The sequence below is a fragment of the Anolis carolinensis genome, chromosome 1 (assembly GCF_035594765.1).
Source record: "Anolis carolinensis isolate JA03-04 chromosome 1, rAnoCar3.1.pri, whole genome shotgun sequence".
Taxonomy (NCBI): domain Eukaryota; kingdom Metazoa; phylum Chordata; class Lepidosauria; order Squamata; family Dactyloidae; genus Anolis; species Anolis carolinensis.
Genome location: NC_085841.1, coordinates 33,431,256 through 33,458,035, shown reverse-complemented (window position 1 = coordinate 33,458,035; position 26,780 = coordinate 33,431,256). Strand labels below are relative to the sequence as shown.

The 26,780-nt window shown below is 40.3% G+C and overlaps 1 protein-coding gene across 1 annotated transcript in view; it reads left to right on the top strand.

The window, feature by feature from the left end:
- The window catches only part of ush2a (usherin), a 617,513-nt gene that overhangs the window by 235,201 nt on the left and 355,532 nt on the right, over positions 1-26,780 (top strand). Inside the window, exons 32-33 of the mRNA XM_003216022.4 lie at positions 4,192-4,305; positions 13,229-13,390. Coding sequence (XP_003216070.2) covers positions 4,192-4,305; positions 13,229-13,390 — 276 coding nt within the window. The remainder of the gene's footprint in view (positions 1-4,191; positions 4,306-13,228; positions 13,391-26,780) is intronic.

The window sequence follows — 26,780 nt, the reverse complement described above, 5'->3', positions numbered from 1 at the left end:
TATAATACAGTTTAACTGTGTTACATTAAGATATGTTTGTCTTCATCTGTCTTAATTTTCTTTAAGAGATTATGAGGTATCTCTGTTTTTCCCTTGCATTTCATTTATTATTATTTATTATTTACGGTGGCCAAAGACCAAAGAAATTCTATTTAGTTTATGTCTTTCATTTTCCCATGAAATAGTCTTGGACATGTCATTATCTCTTGCCTCCTGTTTTCTCATTGCTCCCTCTTATGATGCTTTCACCACAGTTCAGAGATGTAGCCCTACCAGAAGTAGTTCTATGTTGTTTGATGGGATCCGGTGGGCTACGTCCCTGAACTGTGGTGAAAGTGTTGTACGATGGGTAAATTTACCCATATGATGAGGTCGTCAGTCTCAGCCACTTTCAGCAAGACAACAAGCATTATAAGGTTACTCTAAGTATTGTTGGGAGCCCTGAGTGGCGCAGCGTGTTAAAGCACTGAGCTGCTGAACTTGCAGACTGAAAGGTTGCAGGTTAGAATCCGAGGAGCGGCGTGAGCACCCACTGTTAGTGCCAGCTTCTGCCAACCTAGCAGTTCAAAAACATGCAAATGTGAGTAAATCAATAGGCGGCAATGTAACGGCGCTCCATGCAGTCATGCCGGCCACATGACCTTGGAGGTGTCTATGGAAAACGCCTGCTCTTTGGCTTAGAAATGGAGATGAGCACCAACCCCTAGAGTCTGACACGACTGGACTTAATGTCAGGGGAAATCTTTACCTTTACCTTAAATATTGTTGAGGTAGAGTGTAAGATGTGCATTCAGTACTTTACAAGTTCTAGATACATAGCAATTATTATTATTATTATTATTATTATTATTATTATTATTATTATTATTGTAATTTGACAAGAAAAAGTACTTAATTTTAATATTCACAGATGCCTTCCTAGCTGCATCCTGTGCAAGCCACTGTATTAAATGCAAAGACCTAACAGTACTTTTAAATGTTGCCACTCAAAATATTTTAAATATTTATGCATAATCTTTTGTTTTAAAGAGAAATTATGTTAAAAAGAAATACTTTCCCGTGTTATTAGTCTTGGGGTGCCCCTACACTGTAGAATTAAAGCAGTTTGATGTTACTTTAACTGCCATGGCTCAATGCTATGGAATTCTGGGAGTTGTAGTTTGGTGAGGGACCAGCATCTTTTGGCAAAGAAGGGGAAAACTTTGTAAAACTAAAACTCCCAATGATTCTATAGCATTGAGCCATGGAAGTTAAAGTGATGTTAAACTGCAATAATTCTGCAGTGTAGATGTAACCTTGATCTCTAATATATCTTAATGTGTGGGCTTTAAAAAACACTGTACTAGGAAATTCCTTGGAGAAAAATTGTTGGAGTAAAGCAAATGCAGAGAGACTACCAATATGTGATAGATAGTTGGGATTGCCCCCCTCTTTGATCTACGGCAAAACTAGTGTATTCTATGAAGACAAACTAAAATTGGAAGAAAAGAAATGTGTAAATAGTAGGGTTGTGCATTTGTATAGAATTACCTACCGTTTCTGTTTGTTCCATTCGTATGGCTCCATTTCCATTTCTATTCACTGCTTATGGAAATGGGTGCCTATAGAAATGGGCTTTTCCATCCAAGGTCCAAAAAAAAGACAAAGAAATGTCAGGCCTTGGGCAGCAAAGCGCCAAGCTCTGCGAGCCAGGCCTATGAGCCATCTAGCGCTCCATGGCTCATAGGCCCTGCCTGCCAAGCCTACCGTTAATCGCTCAACCATAGGCCCAGCAGCTAGGGCCTACAAGCATTGAGTGCTCAATGTCTCCTAGGCCCAGCTTGCAGGACCTAGGATGCTCAATGCTCGTAGGCCCTGCGAGCCAGGCCTATGAGCATCAAGCATTCAGTACTCGACTGTAGGCCTTGCGAGCCAGGCCTACGATACATTAAGCTCTCGATGCTCGTAGGCCCAGCAGGCAGGGCCTACAAGCACTGAGCGCTCAGCATTTGGCTAAAGACCCTACAATCGAGTGTTAAGTGCTCAACTGTAGGCCATGCATGCTGGGCTTACGAGACATTAAGCTCTCGATGCTCGTAGGCCCGGCAGGCAGGGCCTACAAGCATGGAGCGCCCAGCGCTTTGCTAAAGACCCTGCGAGCCAGGGCCTACAGCCAAGCGACAAACATCATCTGACCAAATGGCTACCATTCTTCTCTGCCTTTCGTTTCACTGTTTCTTTTGTTCCTGTGGGGTTGTACCATTTTGTGCAATGCGAATGGATGAAGCAATACAAAACCATGAAAGAAACAGATGAAACAGGATTTGGGCCCAACCCTAGTAAATAGGGGATTTCAGGGCCGTAGCCAGAGGGAGGGGTTAAAAGTAAAAAACAAAAAACAAAAACCCTGAAATGTGTCAGATTTAAAAAAAAAACCCCTGGTTTACTTATAAATTGGTTAACCAGTTAAATTAATGAGTAAACCAGGTTTTTTTTTTGGGGGGGGGGGGAGGTTAGAACCCTTTCAGGGGCAGGTTAGAATCCTTAACCCCTCCCCCCCCCCGCTATAGCCCTGGGGGATTTTGGGCATGTTCAATAGACATGTTTCTATTTTTCATGCATTAGTGTGATCTTGTGCAGAGTCTCATAAGACCCGCATGGGATGTAAATCAGTATTGTCCCCATAACATTACACTATCCTTATGTTTCCTTACCTATATTAGTAACTTCTGGGACAACCTAGATTTGAATGCTACTAACATGCCCATTTTCTCGTGTAATTAGCAACTCTGGAGTAGTCCAAGCAATCAGCAAACTTCACAAGATAGAGCAAGTTTTAACTCTTTCTCTATCTGCTTTGATCCTAACAAAAAGGATAGCTTATTGAAGGTGTTGTTTGCATTTCAAGGAAAACTCCTCATCATGAGCTTGAGGCTGTTCAGGCTTTCCCAGGGCTGATATTTATGAAAGGTTAGAAGATATGCATAGTAATTGCAACCAGGCAGCTAATGTTACATCTAGTTAGGCATTTTGTATGTGAAATCTGTATCTTGTAAAAGAGAATACAGATAGCAGGCACAAAATTCTTATGCATGGACTGATTTACATAGGAATAACAAAGGTAAAGCCATTGGACTTCTTTGGATTGGGTTCAGCCTTATCATCCAAAGAGGTCTAAGGCTGGACCTACACTGCCAAATAATGCAGTGTGAACTGCATGATATTCTCAAGGTAGGCCCATATAATGCAGTTCGGACTGCATTATATGGTAGGGACATGCACAATTTCATTTTTATGTACTGGATTTGAATGATTTGGCAGATTTAGTTGCTGAATGCATGAAAATGAGCCTGGTGTGGCGCAGCCAAAGCCCTAGTCAGTACAGATCACAACAGCAATATCTTTTGAGCTAATGGGGGCTAATGGTGAGCAATGGGACTGAGCAGCACTGTACCTGAGGTGGAGGCAGTATTGAATCCCAGCAGCATTGAAGGAGCCTTGTGCTCCATCCTGGGGCATGATGGGAGTTGAGGTTTCTGTGTGTGTGTGTTTCTTACAATCAGAGGCCTGGTTGACTGTGTCCATTCTCTGCTCCTCTTGTGGTGTGCACTTGGGACTTCAATTTCCAGAACTTTCTCTTGTGTGTTTTTTAAAAATGTTATGGTAAAAAAAATTAAATTCCAAAACAAATTAGTGGATTGGTAAAATGTTCTGAAATTTGGCAGGCTTGTAGTAGAAGATGTTGCCTATAAGTGAGGCAAGTTTCATGTTGATAGGCCTAAAAATGACATAGAAATTAGCCTCTAAAATTTTCCCATTCATGCCAATGGACTAATCTTTCCAGCATGAAAACAGAAACTCCTGAATTTGAGAAGTTCCCTAAAAATGGAACTGGGGGTCAGCCAAAAACCAGCCACTGGAAATGGCTCAGGTTTTTGCCAAATGGCACACCCCTATTATACGGGCCTACACTGATCATATAATGTAGTTCAAGCAGCATTATTTGGCAGCGTAGATCCAACCTAAAATGAAAAGCTCAGAGAAACTTGAACTTTTCTAGTAGGGTTAGCACTATTTCCAAGCTGATGATATTCCTGTTTATTTTAATTGTGTAGAATTAGATTCACTTTTGTGCTCGGTAATCTTAAAGCACATCTACATTGTTGCCTACTGTGTACATACCACAAAGAGCATTGCTTCTTTCTGTTGCAGGGATGCTGACAGGCTTACGGCCCTTTGCAAACTATGCTATAACCCTAACGGCTTGCACTTTGGCTGGCTGTACTGAGAGCTCGCATGCCTTGAACATCTCCACTCCACAAGAAGGTAAAGTAATTTCAAAGGTCTTGACTTCCACATTTCAGTCATGAATAATAAAATAGGAGAGAAGCTAAATGCTGCAAAGCCATTTGCTGGAAAACCCCAACCTAATTTGATGACAAAGTGCATTGCCAGACCATAATTGCTCCATTTTTTGGGGGGTGCTAAAATGAATCAAACTCCATACCCTTTAATGACATGCATCTTTAATAGCTGTAATGCAGATTAATGGGCTTTTTAATTGCTGTTACATTGTTCATGCAAGAGCCTTGTCATTAATATGAAGCATCTGAAAGATTAATGAAAGCTTCCTCATTTTACTATGGCTCAGAAGTAAATCTAGAGACAGTCTGACTAAAAAGAATTGATTGTATGGCACAGTATGAAATTGAGAATCAAACGGTTGATTTCCATGGTCTCTTTTAACTGCTAAACACCAGCACAGGCAACAATTATTTCAGCCTGATGGAACCTCAAAATGCCAATTGGGCCATTTATTAATCTGCTGTACTTGAAACTTAAAAGTTGCAAGCATAAATTATAGTTTCTGAAGCCTGGTATTAACCACAGAGCAGCAAGAAAGAAGAAATATGTTCCAGTTCTGCCTTGAGAAAAAGAGAGAGAGAGAACAGCTCAATAACTTCTGTGCATCAATTACTGAAGAAAGAGTTCTCAAAAGATTTGCAGGACATTTCTATTAAACATAAAAGAAAATAACTTGAGCCAGATTTTAAATTTATGCTAGTTTAAACCCATCGCATCCAATACAAAACTAATATTACTTGTCATATTGATGACAAAGTCACACCAGTAACAGAAAGATTACATTCCCTCACATTATTTTAATTGCTAAAAATAAGACAGATTTTTTTTCTTTCTAAAACAGGACTCTCTGTACATTGAGACAGACTTCTTTTTTCTAGCTGTCTGTGGCTGGAGTTATGTGGTAGGAAATTCCAGTTTGAAAATGTTACCTCAAAGTGAGTCAAGAGCAAAAGATAGTGGTTTTAGCTCGTTATCTGATGAACCAAAGTTTACATTCAATGTTATACATGTGAAACTGCAGTTAACATATGGTGGTAGATGTTTCCCAAATTCAGTTTATTACATCATCAACCATTTTTGGTCATTTTAGTTCTTTTTATCCTAGATATTTCCCTAGAAATGTACACTCTGGATGCCCCAAAGAAGAGAGACTCATTTCTTTATTTCTATACTGCCAGGGTGGAGGGATCCCTTTCAGATGTTTTTAGGTTGGCATTTATAGGTGTCTGAGGTATCATAGCCAATTACAAAAGAGACTAGACGATTGCACAGTTCCCACCTCTAATTTATAGAGTGGCCTAAGGAAAAACAGGACTGGGATTCTAATTGTATTTTTTCCTTTATCATTCATCTTTCTTGCAGTATGGGACCCAGAGAAACTCACAACAGAAATTACAATCAAACACAATTAAAACAATAGATATTATAATATAAAAGCAGAGCCAGGGTGGTGTAGTGATTTGAGCATTGGCGTATGACTCTGGAGACCACTTATGACCTCATTAGATGGGGCAATTTAGCATTCTAGGATGCTACCATCCTGTCTTGGGGACGAAGCCCAATGCTGGATATCACATGATTTTGTGTGACTTCCAGCAAAGACCCCACCCCCCACTAGGGTGGAAGCATCATCTGACACTTACCCCACAACATGGGAGGCTTCCCATGGCACAAGGTCTCGCCAGGAGGGTGATGCTTTCCCTATGTGATGGAAAAAGCATCGCCAAGAGGGAGCTGTGCGCAGGGTGATGGATTCAACTCGGTGCCCCTCTCTTTTCTTGGCAAAGCACTGTGTGTGTCAGCCTCAGAGGAAGGCAATGGCACATCTTTTCTGAACAAATCTTGACAAGAAAATTTATTTATTTATTTACAGCATTTTACCCTGCCTTTCTCACCTGAGGGGACTCAAAGCGGCTTACAAAATCTGGCAAAATTCAATGCCAATAACAAGTTCCAAAAATAAAGCATAGCACATTTAAAACGATTAAACATTACTTAATAAAACAGTATACAAAACTTAAAACATAAATACTTAAAGTTCACTATAAGGTTGCCAAAGGTTGAAAACTAGTTAGAGTCACACAACAACAATAAAGAAGTTACAAAGCATCATATATAAAAACCATCATATTAAAAACGTCAGTTTAAACTGTTTTTAAAATTGTTATATCACAATAAAAATGATAAATATACTGATCATGCCAATTAACAGACCCTCTGCAATGGCCAGTTAATAATAGTCTGAGTAAATAAAGAGTTATTTACTTGCTTTGTAGAAAGATAAAAGGAAAGGGACCAACATAGCTTCTGTGATGGAATTTTATAATCTGGGAGCAGATGTTTTTACCAGCTATATCTTTGATGGCAATGAGACTGAATGAAAAATTTCCCCCTAAGATCTTGAAATCCAGGCAAAGTCATATAGAAAGATAATGACTGGCACAAGCAATTATTTGGAAGGACAGTTATGAAGAAACTAGACAGGATCATGAAGTATGAAGATACACTGTTGAGTCCTAAATTCAGGATTGTTCATGCCATCATATTTGCTATTTCTACATTTGATTGTGAAAGCTGGGAGTGAAGAAAATCAACCCATTTGAAATGGAAAAGAGTGCCGGAGAAGAGCTCTACAGATACCGTGGTCTGCTGAAAAGATAAATAAATGGGTACTAGAGCAAATTAAACTTCAACTGCCCCTAGAGATCAAGATGACTAATCTGAGATTGTTATACTTTGGACATGTCATGAGAAGACATGACTCACTAGAAAATATAATAATGCTTTGTAAAGCAGAATAAGTAGGAAAAAAGGAAGAACATATTTCTGATGAATAGAATCAAGTAAGAAAACCACAGCCCTGAGTCTGCAGGATCTGAACAGGTTAATTGATTATAGGGTGACTTAACGCCCTTCTACACAGCCATGTAATCCAGAATATCAAGGCAGAAAATCCCACAATATCTGCTTTGAACTGGGCTATCTGAATCCACTCTGCCATATATTCCAGTTCCAAGCAGAAAATGTGGGATTTTATTCAGCTGAATGAAAGGAGTCTTTGAGGTCTTTCATTCATAGGATCTCCATAAGTCCAAGTCAACACTGGCATTTAACAACAAAGCAAGGCTTACAATAAATTCAAATAATGACATTCAAAATTAAGGTTATGACACCATCACAACAACTATAAATGCTTCCCAGATCCACCATAGAAGCCAGGCAGCTGGAGTGTTGAGGTCCTGGAGAAGAGAGCATGGAATTGTTCAGTCCCCTCAAACAGTGTGAAAAGCAGAAGCAGTGACTTCAGCATCCTGCTCTTGGAACTCCTTTGGTTAGTCCAGCCGCCAGACTTGAGGGGGTTAAATTAGAAGATATAGCTAGAATGACGCATAAAAGAACTCTGTCATCAGGGCCGACCCTAATTTTCAAGTGTAAGCGAACAGAATTTTGGTGCCCCCCCCCAAACCAATCACTGAAAAATAAAAGCAATGGATAAGCTAAAATGCTGGACAATAAGGAGGGATTAAGGAAAAGCATATTAAACATCAAATTACATTATGATTTTACAAACTAAGCACCAAAACATCATGTTTTACAACAAATCAATAGAAAAAACAATTCAATACATGGTAATGTTATGTAGGAATTAATATATTTGCAAATTTAGCACCAAACATTGAACTGGGATATAGGGCTGTGTGGACTCAGATAACCCAATTCAAAGCAGATATTGTGGGTTATTCTGCCTTGATATTCTGGGTTATATGGCTGTGTGGAAGAGCACTGAGAGTCCTTCCACACAGCCATATAATCCAGACTATCAAGGCAGATAATCCACATTATCTGCCTTGAACTGGATTATATGGCAGTGTGGACTCAGATAACCCAGATCAAGGCAGATAGTGTGGGTTATTCTGCTTTGATATTCTGGGTTATATGGCTGCGTCGAAGAGCACTGGGGGTTCTTCCACACAGCCATATAACCCAGAATATCAAGTCAGATAATCCACAATAGGTGCTTTGAAGTGGGGTATCTGAATCCACACTGCCACATATTAAAGTTCAAAGCAGAAAATATGGGATTTTTATCCAGCTGTGTGGAAGGGACCCCATATCATTGCTGCCTTCTTACCTGCGGGACCAACCAACACAAGAGCAGTGGGGTGACTTCAAAAAGTGAATGGCTTGCCCTGGGGCAAAGAAAGGGAAAGAGCCACTGCAATAAAGGAAAAAAAACTGCATCCCTCTGGTGGGCAGGAGCAGGAGGGGGAAGGGGAGGAGATGGAGGGCAAGAGCAGCCCCCTTTCCAGTCCCTGGCCATGAGAGGTGGCGGCTTTGGGCTGGCCCTGGGAAGCTCGGTGGCACCTGGGTGGGCTGAGGGGGAAGGGGAGGGAGTAGAGGGAGGGAGTGGGAGGGGGCGAGGGGCTTCCTGGGCGGCGCGAGGCACTGCCAGCCCCTCTTCCTTCCTCCTCCTCTGACCCTCCTTTGCTTACCTGTTGCTGAGAAGTGGGCCTAGGCCGGGCTGCGGAGGTGGGCCCAGGCCACGGAGGTGGGCCCAGGCCCTGGAGGCGGGCCCAGGCTGTGGAGGCAGGCCCAGGCCACAGAGGCGGGCCAGGCCATGGAGGGCACTGTGGGCGGAGTCCCAGGAGGGAGGCCCAGGCATGGCCTTCCTCTCCTTCCACTGCTTTGTCCCCACCGCCTCCGCCTATTCTGGGAGGGAGGAGGTCAGAGGGCGCAAAGAGGGTGGGGGAGGCAGGGAGGGGGAGGAAGACAGGCTGCGTTCTTCTGACTCATGGCGCCTTCAACAACCACGTAGTTTGCCTAACGGTTGAACCGCCCCTGTCTGTCATTACACTTTGTCAGACTCTGCAGCATCTCAGCCATGGTCATCAAATAGGCTGGGCTTAAGTCAAATAGGGCTTTATAGGTTGTAACCAGTATTTTGAATTGTGCTCAGAAATAACACATAGCTAGTGAAGCCTTTATTAGTGGCACAAAAAAGAGACTTTGAGGAAGTGAAAGTTAAATGACAAGCTATATCTTCTGGTTTCTGCATACCTAATAAAGGTACAGAAACTTTGCTCAGAAATCTTACTGCTTAAATTATGAAGGGGTGAATTGGAAAATGAGGCTTACATAGTGTGGGCTTCTAGTGCTTGTAGGCAACAAGCACTCTGATGTGTGCTTAAAATGCAAACTCTCCCCTAGCAACAACAAAAAATGAGCTGTTCTCATCACAGAAAATAATGAAAGGCAGCTCAATCGAGAACATTCATACAATCTTCCTAGACAGGGTCCTCAAGTGAAAATAGGACTAGTATTTTAATTATGATGTAAAGAGATAGAAGAAAGGCCTTTAACAAAATCAAAAACTAATTGCTTCCAAGTTTAGAGCAGCCAATCACAAAAAAGGACCCAAGTAACAGCTTACCAGCATCACTACCAGAATATGACAACTAACTGAACAGCCACTCTGTGAACACTTAGAATTTGGATCTTCCTCACTTACCAGAGCCATGCAGAGGGGAGGCACATTTATTGACCTATTGGGAAGGAGAGACCAAAATAAAATAAATTCTGGTGCTATGCGGCAGGATGAAGGAGAAAGGGGTAGAGACAGGAATCATTTGAGGCTTGGTCACCCTCTCACCTTCCTCTTGTTGCTGATGTTTGCATGGCAGGAGTTTGGACTAAATGGTACTTGCAATCCCTCCTAACTCCATGAAAAGTAAGGAAGACCAAGAAAAGTAAGGGAGCAAGCCTCCTTCAGCTCCCTAAAATTTAGACTGACTATATAGCAAGTCTATTGCCATTGGCTGATATAACTATTTTTAGATCTGCTAGCAGCTATTAGTCCAAATGATGTGACATTCCAGGGAAGTCAACAGATCAGTCTTTAGGCCTATATGTTGTGAATAAATGTTCTCCTTTTTGGAGGGCTTAGTGCCAACTGCACAAGCTGACAATGTACAAGCTCAGCCTTTTTATATTATCTTTGTAAGCTAGATAAATTCTTCAATGTCTGCCAGTTTCAAGTAGGAACCTTATCATAAGACCTGGAAACAATACACTTTGGAAAGGCAGTAGGCCATACATTTTAAGGGTGTGGTCAGAAAGTCTGAGTAGCTAAAGGTTGATTTATCCAGAGACGAATAAACTACTCAGGCAAAATACATCTTGGGTAGCCAAGGCAAGCATTATGATTCCTGGGTTTGAGCTTAGGGGGATGTGTGGAATACTTGAAACATGAAACTGTTATGTTTCTTGGAATCTCTGCCTCGTGAGAGTTCCTTTTCCTGCATTTCCAGTTTTATGATAGCACTACACTAGGAATGTAAGAGTATCATTATAACTAACTAGTTCCATCACTATATGATGTTTATAGTGTTTGTGCACTATTTATGTGATTTTGTTATCATGTCTTGATTCACATCCTTTAGACCTACAGCATTATTTTGAGATGCACCATTTATATACATTTGCAGTGGGACTTCAGTAGCTCAGATGATACTAATACTAAGTCCCATTCCAAATCCCTAAATCCAGTTAGGATCTCTTATGATGCTCTAAATGCAATCACTGGTACTTTAGTGAATTGATAGGTTAATGCTCTGCTACCATTTGTCAATGAAATTAGATTATTTCTGGATATCTTTGAAAAACAAAAAAAAAGCATATACATTTTTTTCATGTACATTCATGTACATTGCTAAATATAATAATATTTGGGAATTATTTATTTTCTATAAAACATTTAGCATTTATTTATCTATTCACAATGCACACAATAGTCAAAACAGGAATTCTATAGTAGACTCAGAAAATAATCTCATTTATGCAGATGCACTGTATTGTATATAATGATTTTTGCCTTTACAAAAATCAAAGAAAGCCATAGGGAACTTGTGTTTTATCCCTCCGAAGGACTGGACACAAAGTCAATGTAAGCAGTTTCTATTCTGGGATGCTCATGTTGCATGCATAGTAACAATACATTGATGATACAGAAGACTGACAACAATCATACCCTCCAGCTTTCAGCATTTCCCCATTGAATCATTCATCATTTAGCATGCACATTGCCAACCGATATTGGCTGATGCTACAGAAATGGCTGGTGAATGATCAGACTGCCTGTTCAGGTCCACAGCTTACAACAATGAAATAATATATAGGGCATCATCAGCACTCTGGAGGAAAGGGAAGGGTTCATTGGAGTTTGGAAGAGCACTTAACAGTTTTTCTACAAAACTGAAGATGTTCTTCTTTGCTCAATTCAAGGCATTCTTTGCTACTGCTTTAAGCAATGTGTTCCCAGATTGACCTGGGTCTCCACTTGCAGGTCTTTAGTGAGGCTCAGCAGGCTCTATCTTAGCCCACCCCTCCTAGCTGCCTGGTAGTAACTCAATGGAGGGGCAGGGCACCCATTCATTTTGTGCACTGATGGGCATATTGGCAAGATATCCCAAGTGCATTGGATTGCAGCAATCTTCATTTCAGTATACCTATAGAGCAGGCATGGGCAAACTAAGGCCCAGGGGCTGGATGTGGCCCCCCTGGGCACTTACCTCAGGCCTCCTCATTTTCCCTTTCCTCTCTGCATAAGGACACGGTGGCCTGCTGCATCCTTATGCAGAAAGGATGGGGGAGGAAGGCATGCAGCAGCTGAGAGCCCTCTGGAGCGCTCTCAGGCACCGTATGTCTTGCCCTCCTCCTTACATAAACACAGTGCAAGCAGCCCTGTCCTTATCCTGAGAGGATGGCCCAAGGAAAGCACACAGTGGCTGAGAGCCCCCTGGAGCAATCTTGGCTATCGCCTGTCTCGCCTTCCTCCTGGCATAATGCTGAAAGGACAACCCAAAGATCAGGGAAGGAGGACTGGAGAGGGGAATTGGAGCAGTCGCTGCACGTCTCATTTACCTCCCAGCATAAGGATGGGGTGAGTAGCAGGAAAAAACAGGAGAACAACCTGAGGATGACCCAGGCCCTGCCCTGTCCCTTCCCAGCCCCACCCTCTTACAGGCCCTCTCCCCCTCGGGCCCGTTCCATACAGTGTGTGCCCAGCTGCCTTCCCTCTTGACCCAGCCCTCTTGGTTGGGCCCACAATGTGGCCCTAAGGCAAAAAAAAGTTTGCCCATTTATGCTATAGAGTATTTAGGCTCACTTAATACTCCACAGTGACCCATTTAAGGTGAAATCAGGTGTTAAGAAGGGATGAGTTATTACCCCAACTTTATTCTCCATCTTCATTTCTATGATACTCCACCTTGTTGATGGGAAGGTTCCCACAGGCATGGAAATCATCTGTTGGATAGATGGCTAGCTATTTAACCTCAGCAGACTGAAAGCCAAAACCAATGTCACAACAACATCTGTTCTAGAACTCTAATATGCTGTTGATAACATGGTCTGTGCTGATTCGGAAGAAGATCTACAAGCAGAAGCATACAAAAAGCCTGCCTTTCACTGAATATCAAGAAAACCAATCCTGACTGGGACCGCCTTCCATTTGGAAGGTGATGTCCTCACTATGGAAGAGCATGCAGGTCAAGAATAGTTCTCCACAGTCACCTATGCACCCACCACCTAGACCTTACGCTTGGAAGGCCATCCTACTTGGACACTAGTGATCACCAATGATGATGATGTTGATGATTGACTATTAAAATTATTTGTCTAGTATTTGTCAAGACTAGATATTTTAAAATGTTTTAATTTGTTTTTAAATACTGAAAAGGATTAAAGCCAGAATACAATAGAAATACATAAATGTATTTAATACATAAATATGTAAGTAATCTGAAATATTCAAATTTTCACTGGCTCTATTAGTTTTAATGTCAGTCTACATTTGCATAAAACTGTCTTCCATTTTTCTCTCTAGCTCCAAAATATGTCCAATCTCCCACAGCTATTTCTTTCCCTACATCTTTATTCCTGAGTTGGGATCCACCAAAAACACCCAATGGGATTATATTACAATATTTTTTATATATTGATTCACAACTTATTTATACTGGAAATGAAACCAAACACATTATCAAGGGTAAGTTGCTTTGAGATCCATATATTATTTATCTTTTATTTACTAGAATTAGAGATTGCTAAAATTGCCAAGTGTTGGTCGCCAGTACAAAAACATAAAAGATATGCAATATACAAATTAATATGCATTACTGTTTTATCTGTTTTATATTGTGTTTGCATTATGTTGCTTATATTTTGTCCTTATGTTGTTTGGGCCTCTGCCCCATGCAAGCCGCCCCGAGTCCCCACGGGGAGATGGTGGCGGGGTATAAATAAAGTTTTATTATTATTATTATTATTATATGTAATATTTATGTAGTCAAGGGAATGGTTATTTTATTGGAAGGACGTAATGTTGTTACATCAATACTGTGGAATGCATTTTTCGCAAAAATGTAACATGCTACCAGGCAGAAGATTTTAAATTCCTTTTTAGTCTCTTTTTCAAACATTAAAAGCTATTCCGTGATGTTGATGGTTAATTTGCATACTGGAAGTTCTGTTAGATAGTTTTGCTTTAGCTTGGTAGCTCAAGGCCAAAAGCAGATATGTGGAGGAGGCAGGGTGGGGTAAGTTTTCCCTTTCTTTAGCAACTTGTTTGTCAGGATGAAAAATGGAATATGTATGAGCATATTTTTTTATTTGCTTCTGAACTATATAATTGTTGGAAGTCCATATTCAACAGGCCTCATCCTGGGTTGAGAAGGTGAATTGTAGATGAGAAACCCCATTCAGCAAGCCTTGGAGAATTGGACTGTTTAGCCAAGAGATAGTCTGACTGCAGTTAGTTCCTAAGCTTCCTGTTTTACTATTTACTGCAAGGGGATTCAGGACCCCAACTGACTTTCAGTAAAGATGATAATAACAATAAAATATCCTATAAAGATTATAATAGTGATAGCATACCCAGTTTGGCAAGGACATCCCCCATTTAATCATCTTCCACCCCAATTTTCAGCTTACTTCACTTGCTGTAAACTGAGTTCCAATGCTTATGTTTTCCATTCTACGCATTCTTTGGGATTGAATTGTGTTATCTACAATGTAAAAGGGGGAGGGAAGTTTAATACTGCCATCAAGTATTAAACACTGGCTCTGTATGTGTGTGCCATAGAAATCTATTCTATACAGGAGCCCTGTCCATTTTAGGAGACTGTTCATTAAGAACCACTGCCTGGAGCTATGGAGCCCAGCCAGTTATTTGTTTGTTTGTTTGTTTGTTTGTTTGTTATGTAGCATTTATGAGTCACATTTTCCATTAACTAGGAGAGATCAAAGCTAGATGTAACATGCAACAAATAGATGATTGTCTAAATAATATTGCAAGGCACACACATAAAAGGGGAGGGGGAGAGAAAAACAATTTTAAGTCTAGCAGATGCTGCAAGATACAGGTTGAGCATCCCTTATCCAGAATTCTGAAATCCAATATTGGCCAATGGGTGGCTGAGATAGTGAAACTTTTGCTTTCTGTTGTTGCACATAATTTTTTTTTAAAAAAAATATTGTATATAAGATTACCTCTAAGCTATGTGTATAAGGTGAATATGAAAATAAATGAATTGAATGTTTAGACCTGTGCCTTCCCACTTCCCTATTCTTCCGTGTCTTTGTTGGGTTGTTTTTGAAATGGACTACCATGCAGTTTGGGGAAAACATGGGTTATGATACCCCCCCACCATGACCACAATCAAATGTGGTAATGTTTGAGCTTGAGTCTGAAGTTTGGACTGGTTTAATACAACATTGATTTTTGAGGTTAGGGCCCAAATCTATAGTTTTCGGTTACTCCATCACCTTTCACATTGTTAAAGATATGCTATTTGCTAATCAACCTGTGGCCTCTTTACCTTGAATTCAGTTGATCACCTTTATCTTGATGTAACCCAGCACTATTTTTTTCTGGATTCTGTAGTCTATAGTCCTGTACCAACTTACCTTTCTGTAACTATCCTTGAACGAGAGAGAAATACTTATGACAAAAACATGTGATACAAATCAAACTGCATCTTTCTTCTTTCAAAAAGATAGAATGATAAAACAGCACCATCCAAGGGAGCCAAAGAAGACTATAAGATCATGAGGTGGCAGCGGCGGCTAGTAGGGTGTATCTAGATGCTGTTTTATGTTTTAATATCTTAATGTTAATGGTTTTAAATTGTATTTATATGTTGATTGTTTCTATTGATTTTATGTTATGTTTTATTTGCTTTGTATAATGAGGCATTGAATTTTTGCCTAAATGTATGTTGTATGCCGCTCTGAGTCCCCTGCAGGGTGAGAAAAGCGGGATAGAAATGAAATAATAATAATAATAATAATAATAATAATAATAATAATAATAATAATAATAATAATAATAATTTTGGAATTGCACCAATCGATGTCAGACAAACTTATATTGGTCTGGCTTGTAAAATGTAACAAGGAGAATAGTAATTACAATGGATACTTTGTTTTTAATGCAAATTGGAAGAAATTTGTACAACATACTCTAAAGTGCTGCATAGCAGTGCATTCTATGTGTATTGGGAATTAGGAAATTCCCTACTGTCAAGGTCCCATGCATTTCTGTCTTCAGGGATAGCAGCCATTCCCTGTCCTTTTCCCACTTCTATCCAGCTTATCTCTGGCTTCTGTCATTGGGAGTTGGATAACATTCAACTCCTGAAGATTCAGTTTCTCCTCTGTTTCCCTGTGCTGCCACAATGGAGTCCCGCAGGCAGCCACCGGAAGTGGCCTTGTGTCATGTGATAGCCTTCTTGGGAATCCATTTAGGCAGCACAGAGAAATGGAGAGAAAATGTTATGAGGTCCTAAATTATCATTATTGATCAAACGGGACAGATGAAGGTTTTAGGATTCTTCTACCAAGCAACTAACATGACATATAACAGAAATTAAATACACTTACATAGATTTACTGTACCTAATTTCCATTGTGGACCAGTATCAGATTGCCAGACCATATACTTTGGGCTACTCTTAAATGGAAATTGTGCAATTAATCTGACCAAGCCAAAAAGATTGGGTCAATATAGGTCCTTTTTGTCACAAAACCCCAAGCAAACTGGTCTGAACAGTGGTGTATTAGCGAGGTTGGATCTATGTAAGACCTTATCTAGCAATAGCCCCTGGCTGCATGCTTACCTGAGGGGAGCGGTGGGAACCCTTTTAAATACATTGTAATTGGAGCACGAATTCAACCAGTTAAGCAGAAACCAGTTTTATGAGCCCATATGAAAGGACTCACTTTGAGCAGTTCCAGAAGTACCAAATATTGAAACTGAATCTGTCCAGTCATTTATAGAAAAATGTCTCTTGTATTCCTTTATTTTAGCCAATAATTATGATGACTTATTATCCTATTTCATTTGGACATGCAAACTAAAAATTGGCCACTGTGATGTATTCCAGTTTAAGTGGAGAAAGAAATAGCATATTTTCTGCTGGTGCAAAAATACTTAAACAAATGCTCTTTTTGCATTTTCAGGTGTTGGAGAACTCCTTACAATACATACAGTTAAAATTTCTTGCTATACACATCCCATAAGCGACTAGTGTGGTGGGTCACTTCTGACACTGAAAAATGAGTCCAGTTAGAGAACCCCCTGAAGGCTGTTGATGTATACTATAATAAATAGTGCACACTTTAAGTCAAACTTTTTCATTCTGTATTCAAAGGTAATGGATTTTCAGTAACCATAGTAACCTTGGTGTATTTCTGGATAAATACATGAGGTATATACATTTTGGATTTATTTTTGAATATAAACTACCACATTATGTATTGCTAATAATATGAAAAATAGGATATAGGTTCACATAATGACAGTTTAAACAAGTATGCATTTTTCTTCTGCAAAAAAAATAAATATTTATCAAAAGTATAAGTGCAATTAATATCATGCCTCCAGGTTTGTCTATATTCTTGTTGTGCCATTTATCTTTTTATTTTTTGCAAGATCTCCATCAATCTTTTGTGTGTATGGCTATGAATCTGCACATATCTGCATGTGATGTCCCATAATTCTATTTCTTAGAATTTTGGGCCAGAGGTGAGTGAAAATTTATTCCTAAAAGCATTAATAACTATAATTGCTAAAAGTCCACATAGACGTCATATCTCTGATCAAAAACTCTATTCAACATATGGCTGCAGTTGAATAGGTAAAGTTCCCATACCTAGTCCTTGGGGAAAAGAGATAGGATTAGGATTGTCATGATATAGCAGTGATACTGCTTTCCAAGAAAGTCATTGACTGAACTGATGGATGTGGTCTTGGACAGGTGATTAGAATTAGGAATAAATGTTCAGTTTCTATTCATCCCTGGAAAGGCAATTCTTCACTAATTTTGTTGCAAAAAGCATCAAAAAGAAAGTTTAGCAAATTTCTTTCAAACTTCATTTTTTTTAAAAAAACTGATGTTTTTGAAATATATTTGTAGTTTGCTATTTATTCTGTGCAAGATAAACATAAAATTAGTTATGAGCTTTGGATTAGTTTCTTACTGCTTAAATGTCTTGTTGAGTCCAGAAATAGTGAAGGAAAAAGCATTTTCAAGCCATAAAATATTTCTCCATGGAAACATTATTTTTTCCAGAAAATGCTGATGTATGTGGAAAAAAGGCTGTTTTCTGTGCAAATAAAATTCAGATTTTCCCAGAATAAGTCCTTGAACCAAGAAGATTCTCATCCATTCATAATGGTCCTTGAAGTAACACCATGAAATAAGAGACCAGACAACAAAATATGGAACAAAGGGCCATTTATTGACCTATTTAAACTGCAGTCCCGTGCAGTAAAAACTAACCTGGAGGGAACAAGAAAGAAATAGGTCATGACGGAGGAACAGGTATCACTCAATGACTACGCCATCGCCTACCTCTGGGTGACACCTGATCCCAGGGGCAGTCCACTTAATGGCTTGCTAGCCCAGATGGTCATTACTGGAAGACCATTCCAGGGACACTCCCTCCAATGCCCTAGAACTCTATAAAAGAAAGCAGGAACCACCCCAAGGGGGAAAAAAAATCTCAAGATGCCCCCCAAGTCTCTACTTAGAGGGGCCATCCCAGATATCCCCCTTCACCCCCAAATTGAAGGTGCCAAGATGAACACCAACAATGTTCTCCACCCAGTTCCTGCCATTGGAAACTTAACAGCACCATCCGAATAAACTCCATCCTCCAACATACACAATATGACAGGGGTCCCCAAACCTTTTCAACAGGGGGCCAGTTCACTATCCCTCAGACCTCGGAGGGCCGGACTTCCTCAGCAATATCGGCAGGAAACGTGTGCGCAGGGTGAGAGATGGACACGCCTTCCTCGGTAGCAGCAGCGGTAGGAAAGGTACGTGTGGAGGTAGGGAGGAGAGAAAAGCGTGCACCTTTCCCTCTTTCACACTGCATGCGCCTTCCTCGGCGGCGGCGGTGGCAGCGGGAAAGGTGCATGCGGAGCAAGGGAGGAGGGAAAGGTGTGCGTCTTTCCTTCCTCTTTCGCGCCACACACACTTTCCTCAATGGCAGCGGAGGCGGAAAAAGTGCATCCGGAGTGATGGAGGAGGGAAAAGCACGCACCTTTCCTTCCTTCTATATTCCGCTGCATGCGCCTTCCGCAGTGGAGGAGGAGGGAACTGCTGCTGTGGGGGCTGGATAAATGGCTTTGGTGGGCCACATGTGGCCCATGGGCTGTAGTTTGGGGACCCCTGCAATATGGGGTAGGTGACCCCCCCCCTTGGAAGAGGGAAAAGTGCCTACCCGGCCCTAGGGTGACCAGCATTCATTCATATTTTGCTGAGGGCGGGCAGGTGGGTCGCCAAATGAACACCTGAAGCAGGGGGAGGGGCCATCTGCTTAACCTTCTGCCCAGGCCTCTCCCACCTGCCATGACTGGTGAGAAGCACTAGTCTATGAGTTATAAACTGGTATTTCATGGAGGCTTCGATTGCTTGTTTCCGGCCAAATCCTTTGGCTGTCGGCAAGGCTTGTTAGGATTTCCTGATGCTTGAGAAATACATATTCCATTTTTTTTAAAAATGTCAATTGACTTTCCCTATTGATCCCATATGTAAACAGTAAAATAAAATATTCAAGCTCTTTATGAAAGAATTTATTAATTTTGATAACTGAAAATAACACCCATCTGTTAACACCTGGTCACTATCGTAGGGGTACAACTGTTTCCCTCACAACTATGACTATATTGTTTATTTTCTGTTCCATGGACACTAAAGTTTCAAAAAGTGTAATAGGGTTGGAAATGGAGCAAAGAGTAGTAAAGGTAGAGAAATTTGGTCAGTATTTTCTAAGGATCCAATACTAAACCTGCCTACTTATATAAACTCCACTTGTACTCTTTATATTTATTTTTTTCAGAAGAAAGAACCTTCAAAACCTGTAAGCACAGAAAGGGTTCTGCAATATAGTATTCAATATCTACTCCAAAGCACTATTTTACTAAGTGTTATTTTTTCCAGTGAGTCACATAATGTCATGTTATATCCAAATAATAATAGCCTCAGTTTAATCATCTTTGCTTCAGGCTTGATATGCTCTAGAATTTGTCTTCTTAGCAGTCCACCACATTTCAAATGAATTCATTTTTTCCTGTTGTTTTTCTTCACTGTCCGGCTTTCATAATCATACATAGAAATTGGAAATGCTATGAGTTGGATGATTCTAACTTTGGTTTTTTAGGGATATATCTTTACACTTGAGGCTCGTATTTCATTCCTTCATTGCTGCCTTTCCAAGTCTTACTCATCTTCTGATTCTTGATTGCAATCTCTGTTTTGACTAATGACTGAACAGATGTATAGGAATATCTTTAACCATTTTATAGTATTTAAAACTATATAAATCAGCTGATGTTATTGTTTTTGTTTTATTAATATTCGATATTATCCTATTTTTGTATATTTTTAACTTTTAACAATAGTTATTCCAAGTCTTTGCATGGGAGTAGCTTTTCAATGATGGCTATCTATGTTCAGTGAGAGTTGAATGTGGAAAAAACATGTCCTGGATTGGATAGCTGTGCGGCTGTTTAACATTTTTTTTTAATCCACCAGCAAAAACATAAATTGTTGTACAGAAGGAACCTAGAGCCCTTGCCTGCCCCCAACTGGTTTTCCTCTTGTGCATTCACATTCCACTTCCCGAAATTAAAGTTCTGAACTGGTTTTTGAAAGTGTACCTTTATTTTTATAAATACACTAGCTTGGGGGCCCGGCGGTGCCCGGGTTATTTGAGAACTGAATTGTTTGCCTTTGTTCCAAGTTTAGTCTCGATCCAGTGACAGTTGGCTTTAGTTGGTACGGGTGAACTACAACTCCCATATGCAAGTCCATGGTCGATCCCCCTCCAAACAGCTTCAGGATGTAAAGCAGGTCATGGGGACTCGATGTGTCAAGTTTGGTCTTGATCAGACATTGGTGAGGGTCACAGTGGTCTGGGGAAGTGAGTGAAGGTACTGTCAATCCCATCATCCATGGTCTGTTGCTCCCTCAAATGATAGGAGGATGTAAAGTGGGCCACATTGCACCTATATGTCAAGTTTGGTACAGTTTCATCATTCATGGGCATCACAGTGGTCTGTGGGAGTTGAATTGGATGAAGGTACTGGAAATCCCATCATCCTTGGTGCATTCTCCTGCAAACCACACCAGGACATAAATTGTGTGACATTGCACCTGTATGCCAAGTAAGGTACAGTTTCGTCTTTCATGGGTATCACAGTGGTCCGTGGGAGGTGAATCGGATAAGGGTACTGCAAATACCATCATCCAAGGTCCATCCTGCACCAAACCAGATCAGGACGTAAAGGGGGCCACATTGCACCTTTGTATCAAGTTTGGTACAGTTTTGTCATTCATGGGAATCACAGCGGCCTGTGGGAGGTGAATTGGATGAAGGTACTGCAAATCCCATCGTCCTTGGTCCATCCTCCCCCAAAATGCTGCAACATATAAAGTGTGTCATTTGGGATATATATACCAGATTTGGTTCAGTTCTGTCATATGTAGCAGTTGCTGTGGTCTCAAGAAGCGAGTGAAGGTACTACATGTCCCATCTGTGTGCCAAGTTTGGTCCAGTTCCGTCACTGGTGGGCATCGCAGTGGTCTGTGGGAATCTTAGCGATTGAAAGTACTACATATCCCATCACCCATGGTCCATCATCCTGCAAACGGCACCAGGACATAAAGCGCATCATGGGGTAGGCTCTCTGGAATTGTGGGAGTTGGAGTCCAAAACACCTGGAGGGCCCAAGTTGGCCCATGCCTGGTTTAAAGGCTTCCATAGAATCCTAGAGTTAGAAGGGGTGCCCATCTAGTTGAACCCCCTTCTGCCATAGAGGAAGACACCATCTAAGCCCTCCTGACAGATGGCCATCACAAATACGATTGGGAGATAGATAGAGTCCTAGATTTGAAAGGGGTCTCTGAAGGTCATCCAGTCCAGCCCCATGTGCCACAAAGGAAGAGACCATTCAAGCCCTCCCGACAGAAGGTCATTCCAACCATACATACCATTGAGACATTAATTAATTAATTAATTAATTTCTGATATTTCTCCCCCGCCTTTCTGCAATGGACCCAAAGTGGCTTGCAAGGTCATTAAGCCACGTGCTAACATCCACCATATAAATAAAACATAAAAGTAATGTCCAGCAATAGTAGTATAAATAAGAAATAGCAGGGTTCAGTGGGGGCAGGTGAACTACAACTCCCATGTGCAAGTCCATCATCCATGGTCCATCCCACTCCAAACAGGGCCCGGATGTATAGTAGGCCATGGAGACTGTATGTGTCAGGCCTGTTAGAGTGAGTAGGCCAAAGCCTGCTCTGTGGTAGTTTTTTGCCTCAGTAAAAACTTGGGGGGGGGGGAGTAAACGATCCTTAAAAGGAAAGAATAAAAAGATAGTCATTATTTTCTCTTTAGTCTGCTGTGAATAGTATTTACATACTGCCGCCTTACCTTGTTGAAGGAGAGTGCTGTATCCAAAAGACACAGGCAAAAGCTGCTCTGTTTGGAACCATGTGGAACAGGGAAGATGGCTGCCTCTTTTGCGGCCTAGCACAATGGAGCCAGGCTGCAAGGCCTGAAACGTGTTAGCAAAATGATCAAAGGAGGCTTGGATTGGGACTTTGGGGGCTAGAAGTGTTCATAAGCATATCATTAAAAAGATAATAACAATGTTCTCTGCTGTCTTTTGAGGAAAGTAGGGCCTTACAAAGAAGTTGAAAGCTGAGGCAAGATGGCGTCCTCCTTTTCGGCCTAGCAGCGAGGGGCCAGCCTGGAAGACCTTAAACATGTCAGCAGAGGGGCCAAAGGGGGCCATCCGTTGTCAGTGGGTTCATGGGGTGATGTGTGTCAAGTTTGGTCCAGATCCGGCCTTTCTGGTGGTGGCAGTGGTGTTTTGGATTACCAAAGTGTAGGCCGAAAGCTGTTAACTGTCCCAAAGCTAGCTTCGTTCTGAGGAGAGAAGTAGGCCGAACGAAGCCAGTTGGTAGTAGTTTTTCCCTCAGCGATCCCAGTGGCCTATGAAAGTGGCGGCCAATCAGAGCTGGCCCATATTCCGGCCGGCCAATCAGAAAGCTGATCCATATTCTGCCAGGCCAATCAAAACGCGAGCACATATTCCGCCAGGCCAATCAAAACACTGATACATACTCCGATACAAACATTCACTTTTATTATAAATATAGATATAGATTAACAATAAATGTGAAATGATGCCACAGAGAATATTATACCTTATTTTGTATTTATAAAACTGTTCCTGAGTTGCATTTCAATACACTTTTCCATAAAAAATAACTTTAGAGAAATTAAAAGGGATATTATTTTATTATTTTATTTCTTACCCACCTCTCCTTGTGACTTGAGTTAGGTTCCATCATAACTAAAAACACCTAAGAATTATAAACATTCTATAAAATACACATATTAAAACATATTATACAAAATAAATATTAAAATGCACAGAACAAAGATTAAAACACAAGATGTGAGTTTAAAATTCCTGATTAAAACTGATTGGGTAGGCCTGACAGAAAAGATAGATTCTCAAATGTGTTTTAAATTCTAACAGCTCATTTAGCTGTATGGGCTCTTCCTACAGATCATTTTACAGTCTTGGGGCAACCAATGAAACCCAACACAGTACCCAACACAGCAACTAGTAGATTTCCCCTCTCAGTACCTCAGATATTCTCCAGAGAGTTAAGGAGTTACTTTGTAAGTCCAGGGAGGTCTGTATGGGAAGGAGACAAGGAAACTTCTGTTTGCATGGCCAATCATCCAGCTGTGAGATTAGATTTCACCTCTTAAGTTCACTGTTCCAAACTTCTCTTTTATGAATCCTTAGGTAAAGGTTTTCCCCTGACATTAAGTCTAGTCATGTCCGCCTCTGGGAGTTGGTGCTCATCTCCATTTCTAAGCCGAAGAGCCTCCGTTGTCAGTAGACACCTCCAAGGTCATGTGGCTGGCATGACTGAATGGAGCGCCATTACCTTCCTGCTGGAACAGTACCTATTGATCTACTCACATTTACATGTTTTCAAACTGCTAGGTTGGCAGAAGCTGGGGCTAATAGTGGGAGCTCACCCTGCTCTCCGGATTTGAACTGGCGACCTTTAAGTCAGCAAGTTCAGCAGATCAGTGGTTTAACCTGCTGCGCCACCAGGGGCTCCCATGCATCCTTACTGTGACAATAATTTTTAAAAGAGCACCAAGTAGAGAACCAACACAATGGGATTAAAATAGTCAGATAAAGCTTGAGTTGTGAAAGAAACAAATTTCTCTTAAAAGTTTTAATGCAAACCTAAGTACCTATGACCTGTTTGACAAGCACTGACATTTCCATTGATCAGTTTGGAGACTCATTAATTACAAGTATGCAGGTTGTGGATTCAGCATGCCCCAAACCAAAGGGCATATAGGTCTGGCCAAATTTGGCACTTTGGTACATCAGTGGAATTTAGGCCAGTTACTGAACTAAATATTCTGGAGAGAGGTAGAGCAGAAGCAATATGTTTATTTATGGCATCTCTGCCATATCATCTTCTCTAGCAGTGCATTAGTGCAGTGTTAAATGAAATCTGCTTATTTAAAATCCTTTTAAATAGTGTTTAAATATTTCCTGCTGATACAATCTGCTAAAGTGGTTATCCTTGCTGCAGATTTCAGTTAACCTTGTCGCAGATACTAAGCTGAAAGCTACACACACTTTTAGGAGCTTTGATTAGGAAGCAAAACCTAATGGTGTCATTATAATACCACAGCTGGACAAGCTTCTGGAGGCCTTGTCCTTTGATCAGATTTGGGTAACCTAATAAGTCTAGAGAGAACACACAATGTCCCTGTTGCTGAGCTCCCAAGCTATGTAGGAAACTCTCTAAAAATAAATGCATACAGATTAATTAAAAAATACAACAAAAAGATCTGAAAAGTCCTACACAGCCACACAGTGGACAGGACATAATTTTTCACTGATATCACAAATTATCATCTTTTTTATACAAAAAATCAAGGAGATCCTGTTTACTGGCCTGTATTTTCTCATGTAGCCACTGCAACAACTTTTTTTTTAAAAAAAAAGTGTAATCCAATTCACATTTATGCAAATAATATTTATTATTGTTGTTATTATTATTGTTATTATTATTTATTTCCCGCCTGTCCATACAACCCAAGTTCCTTACAGCATGGTTAAAATGCATCATCATAATTAAATACATTCAATAAAAACATATATTTATTCCATTGGTTTCAACCAAATTTGCTTGCCAAAATATAGACATACAATTGCGACCTATTGTTCAAATTTAAAAAATATATTCCCCATACATGTCTATACTATCCTGATGTATAACTCATTAATGTCTAGGTGCTTTTAATAAAAGGCAATATGCCACTTTAAATGTACTTTAAAGATAACCCTTTGATATTTCTTTTAAAAAAGAAACAAGTTTTCTAAATTGAATTTTCATTAAGGGAATTCCTACAATTGTGTTCATTACTGTTCTTGGAATATAAACAGTTGTGTTAATTAGTTCACAGAATAAGCAACTCTGAGTGTAAGTGATCCTAGAATCACTGAGCAATGGCTAATGCTGTAATACAGATTCTTATAATGGGAGGTGGAAATATAAACTGAAAATGAAAAATTGTATTTGAAGGGAAATGATGCTGGAAGAGTACATTATTGAAATTACAAGAACTGTGACCTATATAGCAGTACAATTATTGTTGCCTGGCTGTTAACCCCTGGGCTGTAACTGAACATTACAGGTGTATCACATCACACGCACCTGCTACACTGGAGATTTACCTGGCCTAAGATGGTAATGAATGATGGCAACACAACCAGCGGATATAGTAGAGACCCAAAAGCGATACAGTTTATTATCGTCCTCCTAAGATTTAACATTTAACAGTATTCTCCTGTGAGGCACATGGGGAATAATATTACACATTATATGGAAGTTTCCACTTACTGCTGAAGGACGCAAATCACCCTTGAAGCCATTGTAAGTGTTAGCTACTTCAGGAGAGAACGTGAGCCATTTTCTGCTTCCATTAAGTTACTAGATATTGTGTGACTGAATTGGTTAGAAACGGGCTTGCCTGTCTTGTCTAAATTTCTTAGTGGATTATTTAAAAACGTTTTCAATGTACTATCTCTCCTTATGCAACTTAATGCATCAGTGCCATAAAGCTGTATTCCAGTTTTCTAAGGGTAAGATACCTTCCTTACTCTCTTTTAAGGAACTTTCTCTCTGAAAAAAACTTACTGCTTTAACATATTAACCAGCACAGTTAACATGACCATTACAATGCAAACATTTTAATATATTGATATTCTGAAGTTCATACTGTTACATAGAGTCCTTGGTTCCTATCTTCTGTGAGCCTTTCTGGAACACATGTAGCACACGAGTGAGTAGCTTAGTGGTGCTAATAGTTCATCCTTCTGCAACTCTGACTCTAGGTTTTTTTTTTTATTGGACAAGTGACTATCTTGCTAATAGGGCTGGACAAAAACTACATTTCTAACCAGACATCAATGGAGCAAAAGTGCCTGTCTGGAATTATTTATCTGGAGTATCCGATTTTCCTAAAATGAGATTCAGACAAAAAAGGGACATGAGCTTCTTTTTTTAAAGGAAGAGTTTATTTACCAAATTAGTAGTTGAAAAGTTATCTAGAGTTATAGAAGTGCTGCTGGCATGATAGTATAGGAATAGCTTGAATGCTCATCTGCCTACCTCCTGCAGCAAGATCTTATGGAGCATTATTTTGCCATTGAACCAGTATGTCATTCCACCTGCAAATTGAACTACTGCTGCAGCTGAAGCTGTGTTTTATACTCATTACCCAAATTATTGACATAAGCCATT